This window comes from Vulpes vulpes, chromosome 13, assembly GCF_048418805.1.
Source record: "Vulpes vulpes isolate BD-2025 chromosome 13, VulVul3, whole genome shotgun sequence".
NCBI classification, from domain to species: domain Eukaryota; kingdom Metazoa; phylum Chordata; class Mammalia; order Carnivora; family Canidae; genus Vulpes; species Vulpes vulpes.
The window spans coordinates 155,989,661-156,010,421 of NC_132792.1; the positions used below are offsets into that span (position 1 = coordinate 155,989,661).

Below are 20,761 nucleotides of genomic sequence, written 5' to 3' on the forward strand. Positions count from 1 at the left end.
AAAGGATGGTTACATAACCAACCTATTAATCTTTCTCTATCATCTATATCTATCTATCATCTATCTAATATTTATCACTTATCTGTTACATTTTTACTATTCTTCTTTGTACTGGTGGTAGCATCTTGCTGGTTTCCTATTGATTAGTGATTTAAATAAAATCTTTGACCTCTGTTCATCTTATACCTATATGAGATATAAATCTTCTTTTAAAAATGATCTCTTAACAACTACACAAAGAAAACATTTTGTAAATTGCTAAAAAGAAGCATTTTTTTTAAACCTCATACTCACTAAAAAGTGGCTAGGTTCATGTTTTTCTGCCAAGTGTCAGAAAAATATGTTACTCTGTATGCTTGATTTACTCCAAGTTAAATGACAAGTCATGCCTGTTACCAAGAAAGATATAACAACTTTTTGTTTGTTTGCTTTTAAATTCAGTGCTCATGTGTGAATTATGTCACACTGAAATCTGTAGATGTAAATGGAAATTTAAGATTTACATTTCAAATTTCTTAATATAAACATGGAACCACAAGCAGCCAGGTGGCATGCATATACCCTTTATTGAAGAGTAGGGCGCATGTTTAGTTGGTGGCTCTGTAGTTTACATGGATCTCCGGGTTCACATCACAAACAATGTTCAAAAGCTGTTTCAACACACTTTCCATGTATTTGTTGTAGCTTCCATTCAGTTCTTTTATCTTCCCTAGTGTTTGCTCTTCTATTTCTTCTGAGACATTACTTTGAGAGCCCATTATCTAACAAAATAAAACACACAGAATTCACCACACTACACATCGTACTAAAGTATAATTGCTTTACTAAACTTGTTTTGGCTTATTTATTAATGCTTTTTCTTTGGGGTACACATTGTGTATTATTTTTCCAGAACTTTCTTAGAGAATGGAGATAGTCACAAATATCCTAAGTGGGATGGATAAACGTTCCCAAAAACGAAAGGTAACCATGGTCAGTTACTTGTGCTTTGAGGCTGGTCTCCACACAGCACAAATGGAAGGCACATTCACATTCATTATACCCTACTTGGAAGTGTTTTCATGTATTACATTTGTCATTATTTGAAATAGTTGCAATTTGGTTCCTGTATGTTCCCCATTGCTTATTTTTCTGAATTAAAAGTCTGGAGAATGAAGTTGAAAGACACCATTAAACCCATTTTGCTGGTTTTTAAAGAGCAAATAACTGGTTTGCCAATTTTCAAAATATATCATCTAAACTGAGTATTGTCTTTCAGGAAAATACAGTTATAGCATGTCCAGGAAGACACTTCGACATGCATGGGTATCTCTTTTGGGGTAATAGGTATAATTTAGTAATTTTTAATATAAATTGATTTTCTTTCAACTTAAGATATACTTGTCCATTTGGTGACATTATATTTTTAGATGCAGTTTAATATATCTTTCTGGTTGCTCTTTCATCCGCAGGGATTCCCAGTATTTCCCATTATCTCCAAGAGATTTGCCCAAAATACAATTTCGAAAGGGAATTACCAATTTAAAGGGATTCTGCAGTGAAGGCTTTTGTAAAGCTATCCTTTGCTAAAGCAAATAATCAGCTCCTAATTTATCTCCTCTGTAAACTCAGCCTTTCTTAAACATGGTATTGTTAAGGCGACACAGCTGGTTTTTGTTTGTTTTTCTCTTCTGTGAGTGTTTACACACAAGGAAGGTATGCATTTAGTTCAATCCCTGAGACTCCACTAACATTGACTTCTATGTCAGGGTTGTTAGACTATTCTAAATTCTAGAATTCACATTATCTTTCTGGGTCCTAAACTTGAAATCAAATGCGATTGAGGCCATCAGGTTCAAGTTCTCTTCTGTTTATGCTCCATGCAATAAGGGCTTCCCAGTTCAAAGAAAATCACTTAAGGAAATAGAGCTTCTAAGACATCAAATAACTTTTATAAAATAACATTTTGATAAGTGAGAATACAAGGAGCAGAGACATATGGACTGAATTTCCCTCGCTAGGAAGAAGTTTAAAAATGGAAGAGAACTACTTACCAAAATAATCTTACCAAAATCTATTTTTTTTTCTTCTGAATTCACTATCTTAAATGAGATTCTACCAAACTCAAAAAAAAAAAAAAAAAAAAAAAAAGAAGTCTTAAACCCAATGTCTTTAGTGTTGAAAAATTTAGAAGACAAACTATTATAAAGTTATTATAGCAGTGTTAAAAATAGCCATTATTAGGCTAGATTGCTGCAACTATCTTGTAGGACCTTGGAAAAGTTCATTTCAACCTTAAGTTCTTTATCTCAGCATTGTCCATTAGAAATGTGATATGACCTACAAAGCAAGCCCTAGAAGTAAGTTTTTAAAAGATTTTATTTATTTATTTGAGAGAAAGAGAGGGAGAGAGAAAGAGAGCATGCCCTACTGATCGAGGAGCCTGCCTCATGATCCTGAGAACATGACCTAAGTCGAAATCAAAGACTCAGTCACCTGAGCCACCCAGGCGCCCCAACAGGTCATATAACTAATTTTAAATTTTTACACAGCCACGTTAGAAAGGTAAAGGAAGTTGGTAAATTAATTTAAATAATATATTTTATTTAACCTGATATATTCTTACTATTATTATTTTGATGTACAATAAACATAAAAATTATTGCATTATTGTTTTTCATTCCCAATTTTTGTAATCTGGTGTGACTTTACACTTACAGAACATCTTCATGGGGAGTAGCTACATTTCTTTTTTTTTTAAATTTAATTTAATTTAAATTCAATTAACTCACATATATTATTAATTTCAGAGGGTAGAGGTCAGTGATTCAGCAGTTGTATATGACACCCAATTCTCATCACATCATGTGCCCTCCTTGATGCCCATCACCCAGTCATCCCACCCCCATGGACTAGCTACATTTTGAAAGTTCTTCAGCAATATGTGAAATGGCCACCATTTTTGACAGTGTAGCTCTAATGCTAATGGTAGCTACTGCTATTAGCGGTATTCTTCATGTACTTTTCTAAGACAACATGATGATTTTCTGAAAGGATTATAGTCAAGATGGTACATTTCGAGGAACTTAGCACTGAGCAACTAATCAGTAAATGTCAGTGATTATTGTTTTGAGTTTTCACTGCTTGTGTTGCTTCTGCTTTTTAATTTTTAATCCATTTTACACTTTCAGAAATACTGGAATACCCTTAAAAAGTAGCCCAAAGTTCATGTTTCATCCTGATTAATTAAATATAATATTATTTTTGAGTTCATTTGATGTGCAATAATTTGATTTTCTACAGTGTTTCCTAGACATTACAATACCAGGACCAACCATATACTGTTTTATTTTTTTCACTTTATTTTTAAATTTTAGCTCCAGTATAGTTCACATACAGTGTTATATTAATTTCAGGTGTACTCTACAATGATTCTCCAATTCTGTATATTACTCAGTTCTCATTAAGATAATTGTACTCTTAACACCCTTCACTATTTCACTCATCCATCCACCTACCCATCCTCTGGTACTGTATACTATTTTATTTTATTATTTTATTTTTTTCCATATACTATTTTATTTTATTTTTTAAAGATTTTATTTATTTATTCATGAGAGACACACAGAGAGAGGCAGAGACACAGGCAGAGGCTCCCTGCATGGAGCCTGACATGGGACTTGATCCCGGGTCTCCAGGATCGCATCCTGGGCTGAAGGCAGTGCTAAGCCGCTGAGCCACCCGGGCTGCCCTCCATATACTATTTTAAATGGAGTTCTTCAGGAAGAATTCCATACCTTGATATATGTAGATAGCGTTGATTTAAGCCATACAGGAAAGTAAAGGAATGAACATAACCTGCACAAAGGATCAATCGCCTTGTCCACTGATGTTTTCTAAGTGTTTCAAATGCTGCCTGAAGCATCATAGATGCTCAATGCTTATTTGTTGAACTGAATAGACTGATCAAAACTCTAGGCATCATCATAGAGAACTTATTACCTATGTTCTGTTGCTCTTGTTGGCAGAAGCCTGCTATCTGAATGTTTGGGACACGAAGTAAATTAGCAGTTGATAATTGTGTGACACGGGGTGGTGCATTTTGTCAAAGGGACTCCTCCCTGTTGTCAAAACTGCAATGTTGAGATTGATGCATATAGATTTAAAGCTAAATGACTTATGAGGTTGGTAAAATCTTTCAACATTCAATATGTTACTTTACAAATTGTTCAAATGTTCCTGTTCAAGAGAAAACAGAGAGAGGCACTTGGGTGGCTCAATCGGTTAAGCTTCTGACTCTTGGTTTGGCTCAGGTCATGATCTCATGGGTCTTACATTGGGCTTCCCATTCAGTGGGGAGTTTGGTTAGAGATTCTCTCCCTCTGCCCCTCTCCCCACTCTCTCTCTCTTTCTCTCATAATTCTCTTTCTCTCTCTAAAATAAAATAAATACCCCTCCCCCTTTTTTTTAAAGAAAGAGAAAACAGATTCAGGTTCAAGTCCAATTATCATAAGCAGAACACAGTTTTGCATTCTCAGTCTATGTTTGCTTCGAGGAAACAAAATGTTTTCATGATATAAATTCAGGAAGAAAGATTAAAGATCCAAAAATCTTCAGTATGCCCCAGGCAACCGTTTTCATGTCTTCTGTTTAGACTCATGGTCCATCTAACTTCTACTTACATTAACAATAGATTTTGTGTTTCCACTGTTGTCCAGATTTCCTTGTAGCAGTGTAATATCTTCTTTAGTAGAAGAAATTATATGTGGTAGCAATGATAAGCAAGTGATAAGTAAATCCTTGAAACAATATTTGTTGTTATACAACCCACTTTGGGATACCTGCTTCTGTTGATATGTCAGGGGAATTGAAAGAACACATACATTAACGAGTGCTAAGACACAACTAAAAAAAGTAGCATCGAGGTGTCTCACCCACAGCAGGCAGAAAACTGGCTTCTTGGGTCTCCTCCCAGACCTCCTACTTGCCCTGGGTTAATGATGATGGGATTTAACAGGAACAGCAATATGTCTGACATATGGAGGTCATGCCAAGGAAAGAGTATCTTGTACTAATGGTTTTACAATATGCTTGAAGTAGCGGAGGCCTAAACATGTTGACCTTTCTATGTGAGCTTTTGATCAACTAGCTGGAAAATTGGCTTAGAGCTCCAATTATGGGAGCAATGAAGAGTTTTAATTATTTTCCAAAGCAGAGAACAAATATCCTGAACCAGATTTACATCTTATGAGATCCTTCTGGAGAAATGATATTTCAAGAGATTTGCCCCAGCTACTTTCTAAAATTACGATCAGTTTTGTCATTACTTAAAAATAGAAATGGGTACATCGGAAATATTTGGCATAGAAAAATAAATTTTAGTATTAAGGATGGTTAGTATTGATGATTAGTATTAAGGTTAGTATTAAGGTTAGTATTAAGGATGACTGTTTCCTCAGGTCCCAATATGTCATGGGTCATGACAGGACTCAATACGAAAGATAAAGGCACAGAAGAAATGTTAGTTACCCTATACTCTCAATGAATATTTATTGTGTACTTACTATGGAGCAGACACAGCTGGGGAAAGTAACAGAACAAAACATAGAACCTGCCATTTCGGTGCTTATAGTTCAGAAGGAAAGATAGGCAATAAGTAAAAAATGTAAATATTTAATATATCTAGTAGTGATACATGGTAGGATTATAATGGGGGAATCCCTTTCTTAATGGAAGACACAGCTTTAAGTAAGGTGTTCAGAAAGGAGAGTTAACAAAGGAACAGAGATGAAAAGATGACTATGTCTAAAAGAAGATGATTCCAGGGAGCAAATATAACATGTGCAAAGGTGCAGTTGGCAGTGGTGTGCTCAGTCTGTTTGAGGAAGAAGGAAGATAGGGATGGCTGGAGTAGAGCAAGTAGAGACAAAAGTAGTAGAAAATGTTACAAATGACCAAAGTAGATCTTGTTGCACATTGCTGAAAAGTGTTCTTGTATTTCCTTATGATTTCCTTTTCAATTGGCTGACTTCTTTCAATAAATCTTTCATGTGAATATAAAGAAATGCCTTTTCCCTACATTAGCATTTAAAAAATATCTGTGGTTCATAGTAAAAAGTAAGTGCATGACATTTCCAGAAGTGACAAGGGCCGATCATGGAGGGCTGAATGCACATGTATAGACTTAGGAGTTTATGATTCCTTCGTAAAAACACTGATAAGAAGAATTTATTTTAGCTGAGTGGTCCACTTTGTTCTAGGAAGGACTTTTTATGTTAAGAAAGAGCCCACAGGAAAAGTTTTTCCTGCCGTGGGGTTCAATTTACCTCCACCAGCCCTGGATCCACTCCCACTGAAATAAACGTTGTAAATAAGGGGATTTCCAAAGTGCTCGTGGTTCACCTTACAGTGTCAGGCTTTATTTATGTTTCTACTGAGGGGGAAAAAAAAAACCATATCAAATGACCTTTAGTTTGTAACACATGGAATTTAATAATTTTTTTTTAGTCCATGTTGCAACACAGACGGGAGGATGTTGGTTCTGAAAATTTCATGCATTTATTATTATTTTTAACTGTAAACTGTAGATATTTTTAAAATGCTACTGGGGGAAAATCCTTTTAAAATATGTTCTTTTTTAATAAAAAGATTTTTATGGATTTATTCATGAGAGACACAGAGAGAGAGGCAGAGACATAGGCAGAGGGAGAAGCAGGCTCCATGCAGGGAGCCCGATGTGGGGCTCCATCCCAGGACCCCGGGATCACGCCCTGAGCTGAAGGCAGACACTCAACCACTGAGCCATTTAGGTGTCCCTAAAAATATTTTCATGAATGATTTGTTGAAAGAAGCCAGACAATTGAAAAGAAAATAAAAAAAAAAAATACCAGAAGACTTTTCAGCACCATGCAACAGTACTACTTTGGTCGTGTGTAAATCTTGAATTCACCAGAGAAGATCTGTCCTGAAAAACTCATTCTAGAACAGTGCGCAGCACTTTTTATTGATTGTAGTAGTATAAACACTATAAACAACAACAAAAAAATATGTTTTCTGAAGTGTTTTCCTTAATAAAATGTGTTAGCCAATCATCTGTGGTGGGAATAATACTTTAAGTAGGCCCTTCCATTTGGATATTTGAAAATATGATTTTTAAGGTGTGTTGTATATTAGATATTAACTATTGATGGACACTTTCTACGCAAATGCCAAGGCCTTGAAAATGGAAATGTAAAATCAGTAATTCTGTAATGTGTTAGATTTAGTTTGATGTTGAGGCTTCGTTGAATTGCACCTGCTCAATCCAGTATATTTTTCCCCCCTTGATATTATAATCTACGCTGCATAAAAAAAGCTGTGCTCACTTTCTTACTTACCTTGGATTGTTTCAGTCTAAACTCCTTATCTCTCTGCATTCTGTACTGGTCGATTTCTGCCATGGCTTCTTCTTTAGCTTGCTTCAGTCGCTTCTCTTTTCCTGAACATTAACAGTGGCATAGAAGAAATGTATTTTTTAAAAAATAGACATTGAATTTCAAACTTGATTTGTAAAAAAAAAAAAAAAAAAAAAAAAGGTGATGTACATTACTGATAAATTTTTCTAAAATGGCCAACTTCATTAAAAAACAATATTGAAAAATAGCTTAGTTTGTCAATTGGGTTTTCTAGAACGTGGAACTGACAACTTTCTTTCGCGCTTGCATGTTTAAGTAAAATATCTGCACATTTACTCACAGCAGTCACAGCCAGATAACAGATTTTAGCTGTCACTTATTCGAAAAGACATTATTTGGTCAGATTTTCTGTCCTGATTTGCTGCCAGGAATCCTTCAGTCCACACCAACTGGATCCTATTTAACACTGGCAGATCTCCAAAAGCACTGCAAACATGCAACTCAGACTCTATCAAACCGACTTACAATTTTTTAAAGCGTTTTATTGGGATTTTTTTTCTTAGCATTTTGTTGACTCTAGAATGTCTGATTAAGCCCCACAGCACATCAAAGTAGGCATTTTTTTGTAGTAGCTTTCTCTGAGGGGGACTTGAAAGTGGCTGTAAAACCAATTGTTTTTAATGGTTGGGAGATTTAGTTAAATAGCTCTCTTTTCTTTTATTAATAGCAAAGGTGTAAGCCTTAAGCCAGCAGACAGCAATGCAGATGAAAGTTTCAGACAAATACAATGCTGCGGGGATCATTAAGCACATGACGTTTTTTCTGACAACCAGAGTAAATTTGGGGGCTTATAGACTGATATTAATTGCTGCTATGCCCCCACCACCCACCACCTTCAGGGGGTTAGGTACTAATGCTTTGTGATCATTAAAACTTTAAAGAAACTCTAAACCATATTAAAAAAAAATTTATCTGATTCTATTGTCCTTCAGTTTCAGTTAAATGCCTTTATTCTTTTGCTTGTTTAACATTCTCTGATAATGTCTCAAGCTATTGTTTATAACTTTGGTCAACTGTTATGTTGTGTAGACTTTGAACTAAATAAATGTGTTTTCATTGAGTAGCATAAAAGAAAACCTTAACATAAACTTCTGTTCTCCACATACATGTTTTAATATGCCTTTATTTTTATAGATCTTTGTAGTATTTGAATGTAAATGGTTTCTAAATTTCTTTTCCTGCTAGGCATGAGTTGCTTTGCTAGTCGCTGTATCTATCTATCTATCTATCTATCTATCTATCTATCTATCATCTAGTAAAGATAAATTCACTGAGTTATAAATTGGCATGTGTCTTTCTTAATACCTATTGTCCTTGAACAGAACCAAGTACATCTCATTCAGAACAGATATTTAGCTTTGTATTTACTCCCCATAAAATCCAAGATCTGCTGAAAATTAGTGCTCTTGTGGTGCTTGAGGCTTAATGGAACATTAACAGCAATGCTTACTTTTTTCCTACTTAATTAATGCTCATTAGCATTTTATATATACAGATTCCTTCATGCTCTATATTTCTAACTATTTTGTGTCAACCAAACACATTCTATTCACACAAATACATCATATGATAGGAGGGGAAACTATTCCTTGATCCCCAGCTCTCCCTCTTACCACTGCTGGTCATTAACATTAGGACAAAAATATACTTAAGATGTATTGACATTTTCCTAGTAATAATGGGTTGTAAGATACATAATCACCTTATAAATTAGTTTAACAACTCTCCATGTTAATTACATAATATGTAAAAATAATGGTTTCAAAATCACAACTCTGCTACATTAAAAATAATAACAATAATAACAGGAAAACCTCTGTGTGCCCCATCCCTGAGCAGAATCCATGCTCCACTCAAAAGGCTGTATATCAGCTCCATCCCACAGTGACAGGCTCAGAGTATGTCTGTGATTCCCCCGTCATGGCACCAGTCACCTGCTGGTTCTCATTCAATTAAATAGGAGAGCCACAGGGAAATTGCTGCTGGCACAGCCATTTTCTGGACAGACTCAGCAGCTGCCACTGTGTGAGAGCCTGCATATGCTACACCTGATTTAATCCAGTGGAAGAAACTGGAGCCTAAAGCCTGCTGTTTCACTGGAAGTGAAGCAAAATGCATGCATCAAATCAGCTCATATTAACCTCTAGCTTGCTTCTCTGTCTCTGTATGAAGATTTCTAAATTTTAATATTATACCTCTTTCCTCTTAAGCATTAAAAATATGGCTGCTGTGACCCCAAAAGCACTTAGGCTTATATTCTTATGTCTCAATACTTTCTGTATCAAACATGGGGGGGGGGGACCATATGGAACAGTCCAGATATTAAATATGACAATCAAATATTTGGTCCCAAAGTTCCTACAAGGTCCTCGATGCTTATCAGACCAAATGTTCTAATGTTTGGTTTAGAAAATGCGGTTATCTTATGCATAGTGATTTTAAATACTACTAAAGCAGGTGCTCCAGAGCAGTGCAGGAAAGGACGGTTTTGATTTGTCCATCCATCATTCATTCAATGTTTACTGAACATCTACTGTATTCGGCATGGGGCTACCAACAGAGGATAGAGAAATGCATATGATATGGTCCTTTCCTCCAGTTGGCATAAATACAGTGTAATTTGGAAATGTGTACACGATACTCTGGCTTTCCAAAAGGAAAATATAAAATACATAAAATTGTGAAGAATACATGTAATCAAGTATGAAAGCAATGGAACACATATTTTGGTCCTACTTTTTCCATGGCAGTTAAAAATCACAAATTTATGGAAATTTGCATTACTTAAATTCTAGACAACCTGTGCTTGCCGTTCATCTCAATAGTCATGTTATGGCTTATGTTTTTATGGTAAATCAAAAATATAAACTGGAATCAGATATGTAGAGTGAGGGTCAGAGGAGCCTGTCAAGGGAGGTCAGGGAAGACTTCTCAAGAAGGAAGGAAGGATAGAGATGAACGGACTTTTTAGGCAGGACAGCAATGAGGACAAATAGTCCACTTTGGAGATTAAAGCAAGGAAGGGAGACCCTTTCTAAGACAATTTTGGACACTCTTTGCAAACACCTGCACCTTAATAACACCATTCATTTTTACACATGCGTCTTGTCATACAAGTATGTCTTATGCTCAACATGCCCTTATTGAGATATTTTACAGGAAACTTTGTGGGAAGGAAAGAGAAGGAAAGTTGTTTGATTTCCAGGTGATTTGTGGGGTAAAAATGAAAAAATTTTGGGTTAAAACCAAACTTTCTGTGAAAATAGGAAGAAGGTGTTGATGCTCAAGTATGGACTCTTCTTGGCTTTTTGGTTAGGAGAGGCCAAGTGAATTGAATGTCCCAAATGCAAAAGAGCCCTTGAGACACAGAGAACCCTTTTCTGTTGACTGGATTATTCAATTGGTTCTGGAATCTTTTTGTGACGAGAAAGATGAGTTTCATCTCTCATTTTAAAAGAGAATCAAAATTATACATGAGGCACAACTACAGTGAGACATTAGAAGCCTTATAACTCTGAGCCTGAGTTTTCTCGTTTATAAAACAGATTTAATAATCTGTTGCAATGAATCATTACACGTATTAGGAAAAAAATATAAATAAAATGCTTGACAAGGAACATCTATTTGATTCTTTTTAATCATTATTAGGAAAATAAGCCCAGTTTCCAGGGACCTTTGTTAGGGACAAAGACAATGAATACACCGTGAGTTGGAGGAACGGAGCTCAGACTGTCACTAGAAAAGCCTCTTTAGGCTTCCCTGAGGACGTCTAAATAGAGGTATTGAGAGCATCTGGACAGACAAGTTTGGATCCAGAAGCAAGTTCTGAAATCAAGACAGAGATCTGCATGTCAGTCCTCTGGGTTTGTGAATGTGCTCGTCATATCAGTGGGATTTGTACTGAAACCAAAAGAGAATGTACCGAAGGAAGAGGAAAAAAGAGCTAGGGTCTCAATCTGGGGAGATGCCAACATTCGAGAGATGAAAAAAGGAGGAGGACCCTCAGGAAGAGCCTGAGAGTTAGTGGTCAGAGAAGTAGGGGAAACCAAAAGAACATTCAACAAGGATGTGGCCAACCGTGTCAAATGCTACAGAGAATGGAAAAAAGAGACATTTCAACAACCACTATTATGAATATCCTCTATGTGCCACACACTGTTTCTAGATCTATAAATACATCAGTGAAAACCATAAACAGGCAAACTTTCTTTTCTCATGGAGCTTGTATTCTGAACATATTAAAGGGAGATAAGAAACAAGTAGTAGATGATATGATATAGATAACAAGTACTAAGAAGAAAGAAGGAGAGATAGACCGTGGGTGCTAATCTAGGTAAGTCATGTCTTTTGGATGAAGTGATATATGAGCAGAGACCTGAGGAATAAGACAATTAACCATGCGAGTATCTAAAGGGGAAGAACATTCCAAGCAGGGCCAACAGCAGATGCAAAAACCTTTGACGCGCTCAAGAAACAGGAAACACTCTATAGTGGCTGGAACAAAGCGAACAAGATGATTGAATGTTGGGAGATGATATCAGAGGGGTAGCAGTGGGACGAGGTCAACGGAGCTCACGGGGCACGATAAAGCTTTTGTTCCTTGAAATGCTAAATTCATGAAAGGGTCTTAGCAAAGCTGTGGCATGATACTTTATGTGATTGAAAAGGATTTCTTTGACCGGCATGGTGAGAATAGATTGTTAAGGGCAAAGGAGAAAGAGAGGGAACACCAGTTAGAAATCCATTGCAATAGTTCAGATAAATGTTAATGATTGCTGGAAATAGTAAATAGCGGAGGAATTTGTGAGAACTTATATTTACTTCGAAGGCAGAATCAATGGATAAACATGAGAGGCAGAGATGATGGTGACTCCAACATCTTATTTTGGGAGTAGAGTCAAGAATGCAGTTTAACTGAGATGCCTGTTGAACTTCTTGTGGCAACGGTGAGGGGGCTGATGTTTACACGAATCTGGAGATTAAGGAAGCCATGAGGGCTGGAAATAGCACGTTTAGGAATCATCATTCATGCAGCTGGTGTTTTGAGCCGTGGGATGAGATGTGATCGCAGATACCTCCAGATATAGAAGAAAACAGGTCCAAGTTGGGATCTCAACTGTAGAGATTGGAAAGATGACAGGAAAGTCCAGTATAATATACACCATGAGAGTGGTGTCCCAAAGTCAAATGAAGGAAGAGTTTCAAAGATAAAAGAGGGGTCCAGTTGTGACTGAGATATTCAATTAATAAAAGCGCGAGCAATGTTTGTGGTCTCGGCAAAGGCAGCTTCGGTGGAGCCATAGGGGCAAAAGTCTGATTAAAGAGGGTATTACGCTAAGTGAAATCAGTCGAACAGAGAATGACAAAAACCATATGATTTCACTCAGATATGGAATCTAAAAAAAAAAACCCCACATAAATGAATAAATAAACAAAAAGCAGAATTAGACCTACAAGGAACAAAATGATGGTGGCCAGAGGGGTGGGTGGGGTAGGTGGATGGACAAAATGGGTGAAGGGGAAGGAGACATACAGGTTCCCAGGTGCATATGTCCCGAGAATGAAAGGCACAGTTAAGAATCTAGTCAATAATACTGTGACAGCCCTGTGCGGGGACAGACGGTAGCTCCACGTGTGAGCACAGCATAACGTATAGAGAAGTTGAATCACTATATTCTCACCTGAAACTAATGTAACATTGTGTGGTCATGACACTCAAATAAAAGAAAATCAATGAAAAATGGAATAAACAAACATAAACACAGGGAGTGCAGGCAACTTCGGTGAGAAGTTTTCACTTACACAGGGGGACAGAGAAGGTAAAGCTTCGAGACTGTGACGTGGATCTGACAATTAGGAAATGTTGTGAGTCGAACTGCATCCTTCAAAAGGATCTGTTTAAGTCCTGACCCCTGGTCCCTGTGAATGTGACCTTACTTGGAAATCAGGTGTTTGGGGGAGTAATCCAGTTAAGAGGAGGTCACCCTGAATTAAGGTGGGGCCTACATCTGCTGCCTCGTGTCCTTATCAAGAGGGAGATTTGGACATAGAGACATAGAGGCATAGAGAAGACACGTAAGGAAGAAGGTCTGTAGTGACAGAGACAAAGATTCCAATGATGCAGCTGCAAACCAAGGATTGCCAAGGCTTGCTGGCCATCATGGGAAGCCAGGAGAGGGGCGTGACACGGTTTCCCCCTGAGTGCCTCCAGCCAGGGACCAATCCCGTAGGCCCCTTGGTTGGGACTTCGGGCCTCCACAACTGTGAGATAATCCCCTTCCGTTGTTTTAAGGCATCTTGTCTGTGATAATTGTTACAGAAGCCCTCTGGACCTAATACGGAGGCTGACTGAGGCCGACCACAGTGTCCCCTGAGCACTGGAAGCAAAGCCAGATACCCGAGGGTGCGAGGCGGAGTGGGGACCCAAGTGAAGGAGCCACCTGACAAAAACAGGCATAACCAGGACAGAGGAGACCTTGACTTGGTTTTGAAAACAAAGAAAAGACTTTGTGGGAGTGTCTGGAGATTTCTATTTGGGACTAACGCTCATTTTTGTTCTGTTACACCACGCAGAAGAGTAATAATAGCTTTTCTTGGCTTTGGGGAACTGTTGATATTATGATAAAACCAATGTGGTTCAATGATTGATTTGTTCCACTACAAACCTTGGAAAAAGTAATGTCACCAGAAAAGCGACCTCTCTTTTGGTGATTGTTACAGAGCTTCTCTGCTGACCCTAATCTCTCGTTTCCTATCTTTGCTCTCTAGGTGTTTCCCGTGCTATTCTTTGTATTTGTATTTTCCTTATTCAAAAACAATCCTAGGTGGTTTTGTGTAGGTCCTGCCTGGATTGGATATAATCAAATGCTATTATGAGATGAAAATGTTCTGTGGCTATTATTTTAATACGACCCACTTGAAGAATTGAAAGTCCAGTATACTTACAAATACCCCATTAGTCTGCGGACTGCAAAGAAAGAGAAAAAATTTACAAGCCTACAAAACACACAAGACAGGGCCATGAAATTCTAATATGGCAACTTTTATTTTATTAGTTTATTAAAAGTCATGTCTTCATGAACCAAAGCATTCCCTTGCATAGAGGAGAATTTATGAAATTGAATCAAGGTGCTTGTTTAAGCAATTTGGAATATCTGCATATTTGGAAACAAATAGGCAACTGGCTGATTTAAAAAATATTGGTGGCTCGCATCTTATAGACCCACACAAATGAATCCCCCCCACTGTATTAGCTGACCTATTATCGAAGTGGTCAAAATAGCATCTTAAGCATTTATTTTGCATTTGTGCAAAATAATTCAATGAGGTCCTCCTAGAAGGCTGAGCTTAAGAGATCAGTTGGACTCTTATTTTGCTGTACTTTTCAACAGAATTGTTGAATATATATCTTACATTTTTATTTAAAAAAGAGAGTATGAAACTCAGAATTCAACAGAATTCTTTTTAGTAAGTAATGGAAGAGTATTCATAGCTCACATGTATCGAGCACCTGCTATGTGCCAAGTGGCGTTTTAAGTCCTTTAGAGGTATTAACTCAAGGAATCATGACAACTCCTTCGGGTAGATACTATTATCTCCATTTTGAGGCTGAGGAAACTGAGTCACAGTGAGGTTGGAAGGTAATCTGGCCAATTCACCCACCACGTAGGAGGCAAAAGCTGGATTCGCGACCCCGCGTAGCAGCTCCAGGAAGATAGCACTGACCATTTTCTAGCTCAGCAGGAAATTCTGGGTGTGTTCTTCACTTTTATGGAGATTGTTGTTTTTAGAAAAATTTAAATATACCAGCTTGTTCGGTTTTTCTCATTTTCGGATTTGAATGTTTACACTGTTTACTCCATCATTTGATCTATATCCTGTAATGCAAGTTGTAATTTTGAGTTAAACACAAACACTATTTTCGGCAGCTGCCAAAGGAGACAGATGGAGCGTCTGTTTATGGGGAAGGCTATGGTTCACCTTTGCAAATAGCTGGAGAAATGGGTTCTTTATGTGTTGTGGAGTCGGGCGCATTTGAGCCCTGATTCGAAAGAACTGTTGAGTGTTCCAAGTTTGCAATGGGTTAAGTGGAATGAATACTGATCTCGTAAAAGGTCATGACTACAAGTAAAAATACCATATATTTGAGAGAAACACAAGTCTCTGTTCCTCCTCTTGATGATGGTATCTTGAATTTCTATTCTAATTTGGACGGGAGTTGTTTAGTTCCCCACACCTGGAGCTCCAGGGCAGGGCTGATGTTTTGCTGTAAAAATGTGACTTGTCTTGGACCAACACACTCACTTTTATGTTTTGAATAATGAACAATTTTTAAGGCAAAAAGTGTTAACTTCAACTAAAATAATTTAAAATAGGGTCAAGCTGCTGTGATTCCACCTAAATCTAACCAAAGAGCAAAGCTATTTTGCCCATAAAATATTTTTGCCTTAATTAATAAACGTAATTTAATCTGTAAGCTGTGAACAGAGGCAGACATCCCAGCTTTTCTAGGTGTCTACTAGAAGAAGCCCACGTCTTCCTCCTTACAGGAAAAGCTGACCCAGAACTTGAGTCTCTTGAGTCTCAAAGAAATGAAACTTGTTTGTCTTGTTCTTTTATTCCATTCCTTTATTTGTATTGCTTATAGTAATATAGAAGTATACATAATAAGGAGTTAAAAATAAAAATAATTATTTTGGGACGTCTGGGTGGCTCAGCAGTTGAGTGTCTGCCTTCAGCTCAAGGTGTGATTCCAGGTCCTGGGATCGAGTCCTGCATCTGGCTCTCTGCAGGGAGCCTGCTTCTCCCTCTGCCTGTGTCTCTGCCTCTCTCTCTCTGTCTATCATGAATAAACAAATAAATAATCTTTAAAATAAAAATAGGGCAGCCCAGGTGGCTCAGTGGTTTAGCGTCGCCTTCAGCCCAGGGCGTGATCCTGAAGTCCTGGGATCGAGTCCCACATTGGGCTCCCTGCAGGGATCCTGCTTCTCCCTCTGCCTGTGTCTCTGCCTCTCTCTCTCTCTGTCTCTCTCTCTCTCTCTCTGTGTCTCTCATGTATAAATAAAATTTTTAAATAATAATATTTACTATTATTATTTTGATTGCATTCTATCTTAGGTATAGTTTTTTGATCTTTAAAACATCATGGTCATATATATATATCTGATATTTATGTATATCATATATATCTTACATTTTTATTTAAAAAAGAGAGTATGAAACTCAGAGAAGCTAAATGACTTACACACAGAAACATAAGAAAAAGCCAATGCTCTGCTATTCTGTTGCCTCACATCCCAACTTTTTGAGTCTGTTCACAACCTCCCCACGCCCCACCCCGGCCACAATGTTCCCTCGTAGCAGGTGAGTGACTGAGTGTCGTGAGGGTAGGGACTTGTATGATTCATTTCTGCAGACGTAGCAGCCTTCAGGAGAATTCCTGATACATCGGGTCTATAAACCATTATCTGTATCCCTTAAGGCAAAGCATTTATACCCTATATTGTATTATGTAACAACCTGGCTGAGATCTGAGGCCGTCTTCTTTAATGGAATATATTAATATTTTTGCAGCATAATATATAAATATGCCACCTTATGAATCTTGCATTTTTCTAAAATGATTACCATGTGAATTGCTGTCCTCCCCTCCACCCCGTGTCATTCCTTCTCTCCTTCTCCCTCTTTCTTCCTTTCTTTTAGATATATATTCAGGAGACCTCTCTAGCAGGGCCTCTTATGTGCAGATTTCTGATGTGCTTTCAAGTAAATGGATCTAAGAAAGAGAAAGTGAACACAGACTTCCCACGATGGCGTTCAGTACTGTGATTTATTGGCTCTCATCTGAAATTATTCTGCCTTCGTATGTCAGAGTTTCAAATGAATCACCTTGTGAAAAAAAAAAAGGTGAAATATATGGGTCTATAAAAATGATGGCTCTATGTACCTCTCACATCATGATTCCGTTCTCCCCTTTCTGCTCCTTTATGTATTTCTCGCACTGGGATTGTTTAAGGAAGAGTCTAGGTCTACTCTTTGGTGTCTATACCGAAGTGGCTTGGAAAGAAGCAGGCACTCAGTAAATACTTACTAAATTAAATAAACTAATAAAGGACAAAGCTCGCGAAATGAGAGAAGTTACAGAATACCAGGCACAAAGGTAGTATTTTGTTTCGCTATAGAATGCCTAAGAAGTCAGTATGATTGGTGCAATAGTTGAAGTTGTAGCCCCAAACTGCTACCTGCTGATAGTTATGTAAGAAAACAGCTTCTATCTGGTGAAAACTGTCCTCAAAGCCCGTGCTGCGGGAGGCCAAGAAGGTAGACTGACGTGCTCTGTAAAACTGAGAGTAGAGGTTGGTTGTGGGAATAACGTTTGGAAAAAGATTTTCTGGAATGTTTTTAAGGCCTAGGTATTTACGCTTGCTGATTGAATGTTTGCTTGACTATTTATGACTGAAGACCAGGGGAAAAGTCACAATGACTTTAAGTCATTGGCAAATAAAATGAACGTTTTGTATAAAAATAAGACAATAGGAATTTTCCAATACTGACTTCTGAGGAGAGGCTGTCCAAGGATGGTGTATTCGCTTGTGAGAAGGAAAACAAGTTTGGCTTTTCTCTTTACTGTGAAATCTGTGTCTAGATGGTTTTGAGTGGTTTTCTCCTCCAAACAACTTGCATGATCCACAGAGCCTCTCTTCTCCAACAGCTTTGAGAAAAGACCCACAGTTGGTCAACATCACATGGATCATAGGACAGTATTGATCAATGTGCCCGATATTGTCATTGTGTTTCTTCCATAACAAGGAAGCAAAGGTAATATGATTAAAACACCTTCAAATAAGTTGCTCTTCTGTTCTGGAAGGTTTAAATGTGGTTAAAGAAATTTGAATAAAAGATAAGGAAGTTTTCTACACTACTTCAACCAGCAGGTCCCGGACTGCTTTCTTTTCTATAAAATTACTCTGCAATCATACCGTTTCAGTCATTTGCATGGTTTGTTATAGAAAAAGAAATGGAGAAGTAGGTAAAGTTTGGCTTAACTTTTTTCTCCTTCCTTTTTTTCTTCTAGCACCTTCTACATGGAGTCTTCCTTTTGCTGTTGGTGCCTACATTGCTGACCACTTGGGAAATCAACTTAAGAAAGAAAAATGATTTTACTCCTGGTCAAAAAACCCCCATGGACTAAGCACTGCCTCACTCCTGGCTTCTTCTCGTGCATTCTGATGTACTGTTCCCACACCTCATCCGATCCATTTGAACAAGCTTTTGTCCCCACCTACTCTATATTCCTGTCACTATATGCACCCAAAGAGTCACATAAACAATGTTTTTAAGACATGGCCGCTTTCTTGCTGAACTTTGAATTAAATTGCAGATATGTCCTCATTCATTTGGGGAATATAAATAATAGTGAAAGGGAATAGAAGGGAAGGGAGAAGAAATGGGTAGGAAATATCAGAAAGGGAGACAGAACATAAAGACTCCCAACTCTGGGAAACGAACTAGGGGTGGTGGAAGGGGAGGAGGGTGGGGGGTGGGGGTGACTGGGTGGCGGGCACTGAGGGGGGCACTTGACGGGATGAGCACTGGGTGTTATTCTGTATGTTGGCAAACTGAACACCAATAAAAAATAAATTTATTATAAAAATAAATAAATAAATAAATTGCAGATGCAAGACATACAATTAGGAGGAAGATAAATGGCACAAGTTATTATAGATTAAGTTATGATGTGATATGAGAGAGTGTAAAAAACATAGGTCTTGTCCCAGGGAACTTGAATTTGAGTCGTTGATCTACAACGTGTTAGTTTATTCATAATAAAAATTATGTAAATTTTGTACAGTACAGTTAAGATCTCTGCTTGAGGGTCAGACTCTGTCCAAATCTTGTCTATACCACTTACTCTCTGGGTGACCTTGGGGAAATTGCATAATTTATCTAAGCAACACTTTTTATCTCTGCAGAAAGAATTGGTATGAGGAATAAATAAGATAAGCATTAAATGTGGTGCCTGCATGGTGTTTTCTATTTTTAAATATGACCTTTGACAAATAATGAACTTCAGTTTCTGCATACATAAAATGGAAATAATAGTAACATCTCATTCATATGGTTGTGGTGAATATCAAAGGGAGTAGGAAAGGGGTTGACATTTATTGAGAACATTCTGTACTAATATATAGATGCATGAGTAAATACAAAGAAAGTTAGAAAATGAGAATAACGTGGAAACATTATTAAAATATTGGATATTAAAAGCCATGAAGAGAGGGATGGGAATGAGCCTGATAAATGTTAATTATCACAATTTTACAGAAACAGAAACTGAAGTTTACAGAGGGTAAGAAACTTGCTCAAGTTCTCTCACTAGTAAGTAGATTCAGTCTGAAAGATGTCTATCTCTTAACCATTTCACAATATTGAGAAACTGAGGCGTGGCAACATTAAGGAAGTTGCAGGGACAAGGCTTAAGGTCATATCTCCCTATGACTTCAATCTCCATTATGATTTCATTTAGCTCATGACCTCGCCAAAGGCTCTGAGTTAGAGAATTTTGTGCCTACTCTGGCCGTAGGGACATATGACTGCAAAGCTTCTTTCTTTCTTTTTTAAAGATTTTATTTATTTACTCATGACAGACATAGATAGAGAGAGTCAGAGACCCAGGTAGAGGGAGAAGCAGGCTGCCCATGGGGAGCCCAATGTGGGACTCGATCCCGGGACCCTGGGATCATGATCTGAGCCGAAGGCAGAGGCTCAACCACCGAGCCCCGCCAGGAGTCCCAACTGCATAGTTTCAATGAACTTGCCAAAGTTTCTGAGGGAGTGTGGAAATGCCAGGGTTTGAACCAGAGTCGGCCTGCCTCGAAGGTCCATGCTCATTTCACAGCACCCACCTGACCCCTTTTGTGACAAATCCCTCATGGGTCAGACAGCATGGAGACTTACTCTTCTTGGCTTCCTCTAGCTTGTCCTTGGCCCTTTTTTCTGCCTGAAGAAGCTGGTGGATCCCCTGGGACTGGCTGGTCATGGCAGCTTGCTTTGAGTTAGGTGGCTTCTGTGAAATCTGGAAAGTGGTGGATCTATTTATCCTTTTAGAAATCACCACATAACTCCAGTTGTTGTGTCAACGGTGAGTTCTAAACGTGGGTGTTTGTTTCAAAATGGCCTGACTGGGCCGGAGAGCTGGGCCCCAAGGAGAGCCCAAGGGCAGAATCCAGAAAAACAAGTTAAGTCAAAATGAGGAAGCTACAAACTTGTCCTTTCAGCCAATTTCAGTCTTTGCTATGAAATAAGAGAGATAAATAAAAAATGAGTAA

The 20,761-nt window shown here is 37.9% G+C and overlaps 1 protein-coding gene across 1 annotated transcript; it reads right to left on the reverse strand.

Annotated features, from left to right (window-relative positions):
- Nucleotides 1-547: 547 nt before the first annotated feature.
- ATP6V1G3 (ATPase H+ transporting V1 subunit G3) lies at nucleotides 548-20,520 on the reverse strand. Its single transcript, XM_026017962.2, has 3 exons — nucleotides 20,391-20,520; nucleotides 7,356-7,456; nucleotides 548-761 (listed from the first exon to the last, which is right to left on the reverse strand). The coding sequence occupies exons 1-3, from the start codon at nucleotides 20,470-20,472 to the stop codon at nucleotides 588-590; spliced, it is 357 nt and encodes a 118-aa protein (XP_025873747.1). The 5' UTR covers nucleotides 20,473-20,520; the 3' UTR covers nucleotides 548-587.
- Between the last annotated feature and the right edge of the window lie 241 nt (nucleotides 20,521-20,761).

Bases quoted from the DNA above. Each gene is read 5' to 3' on its own strand.
- ATP6V1G3 (XM_026017962.2), bottom strand. From the start codon at position 20,472: ATGACCAGCCAGTCCCAGGGGATCCACCAGCTTCTTCAGGCAGAAAAA. The intron at 7,457-20,390 runs GTAAGTCTCCAT...GTTAATGTTCAG, and splicing joins GCTAGAGGAAGCCAAGAAGA to GAAAAGAGAAGCGACTGAAG. The intron at 762-7,355 runs GTAAGTAAGAAA...TTATTTTGTTAG, and splicing joins TTAGACTGAAACAATCCAAG to ATAATGGGCTCTCAAAGTAA.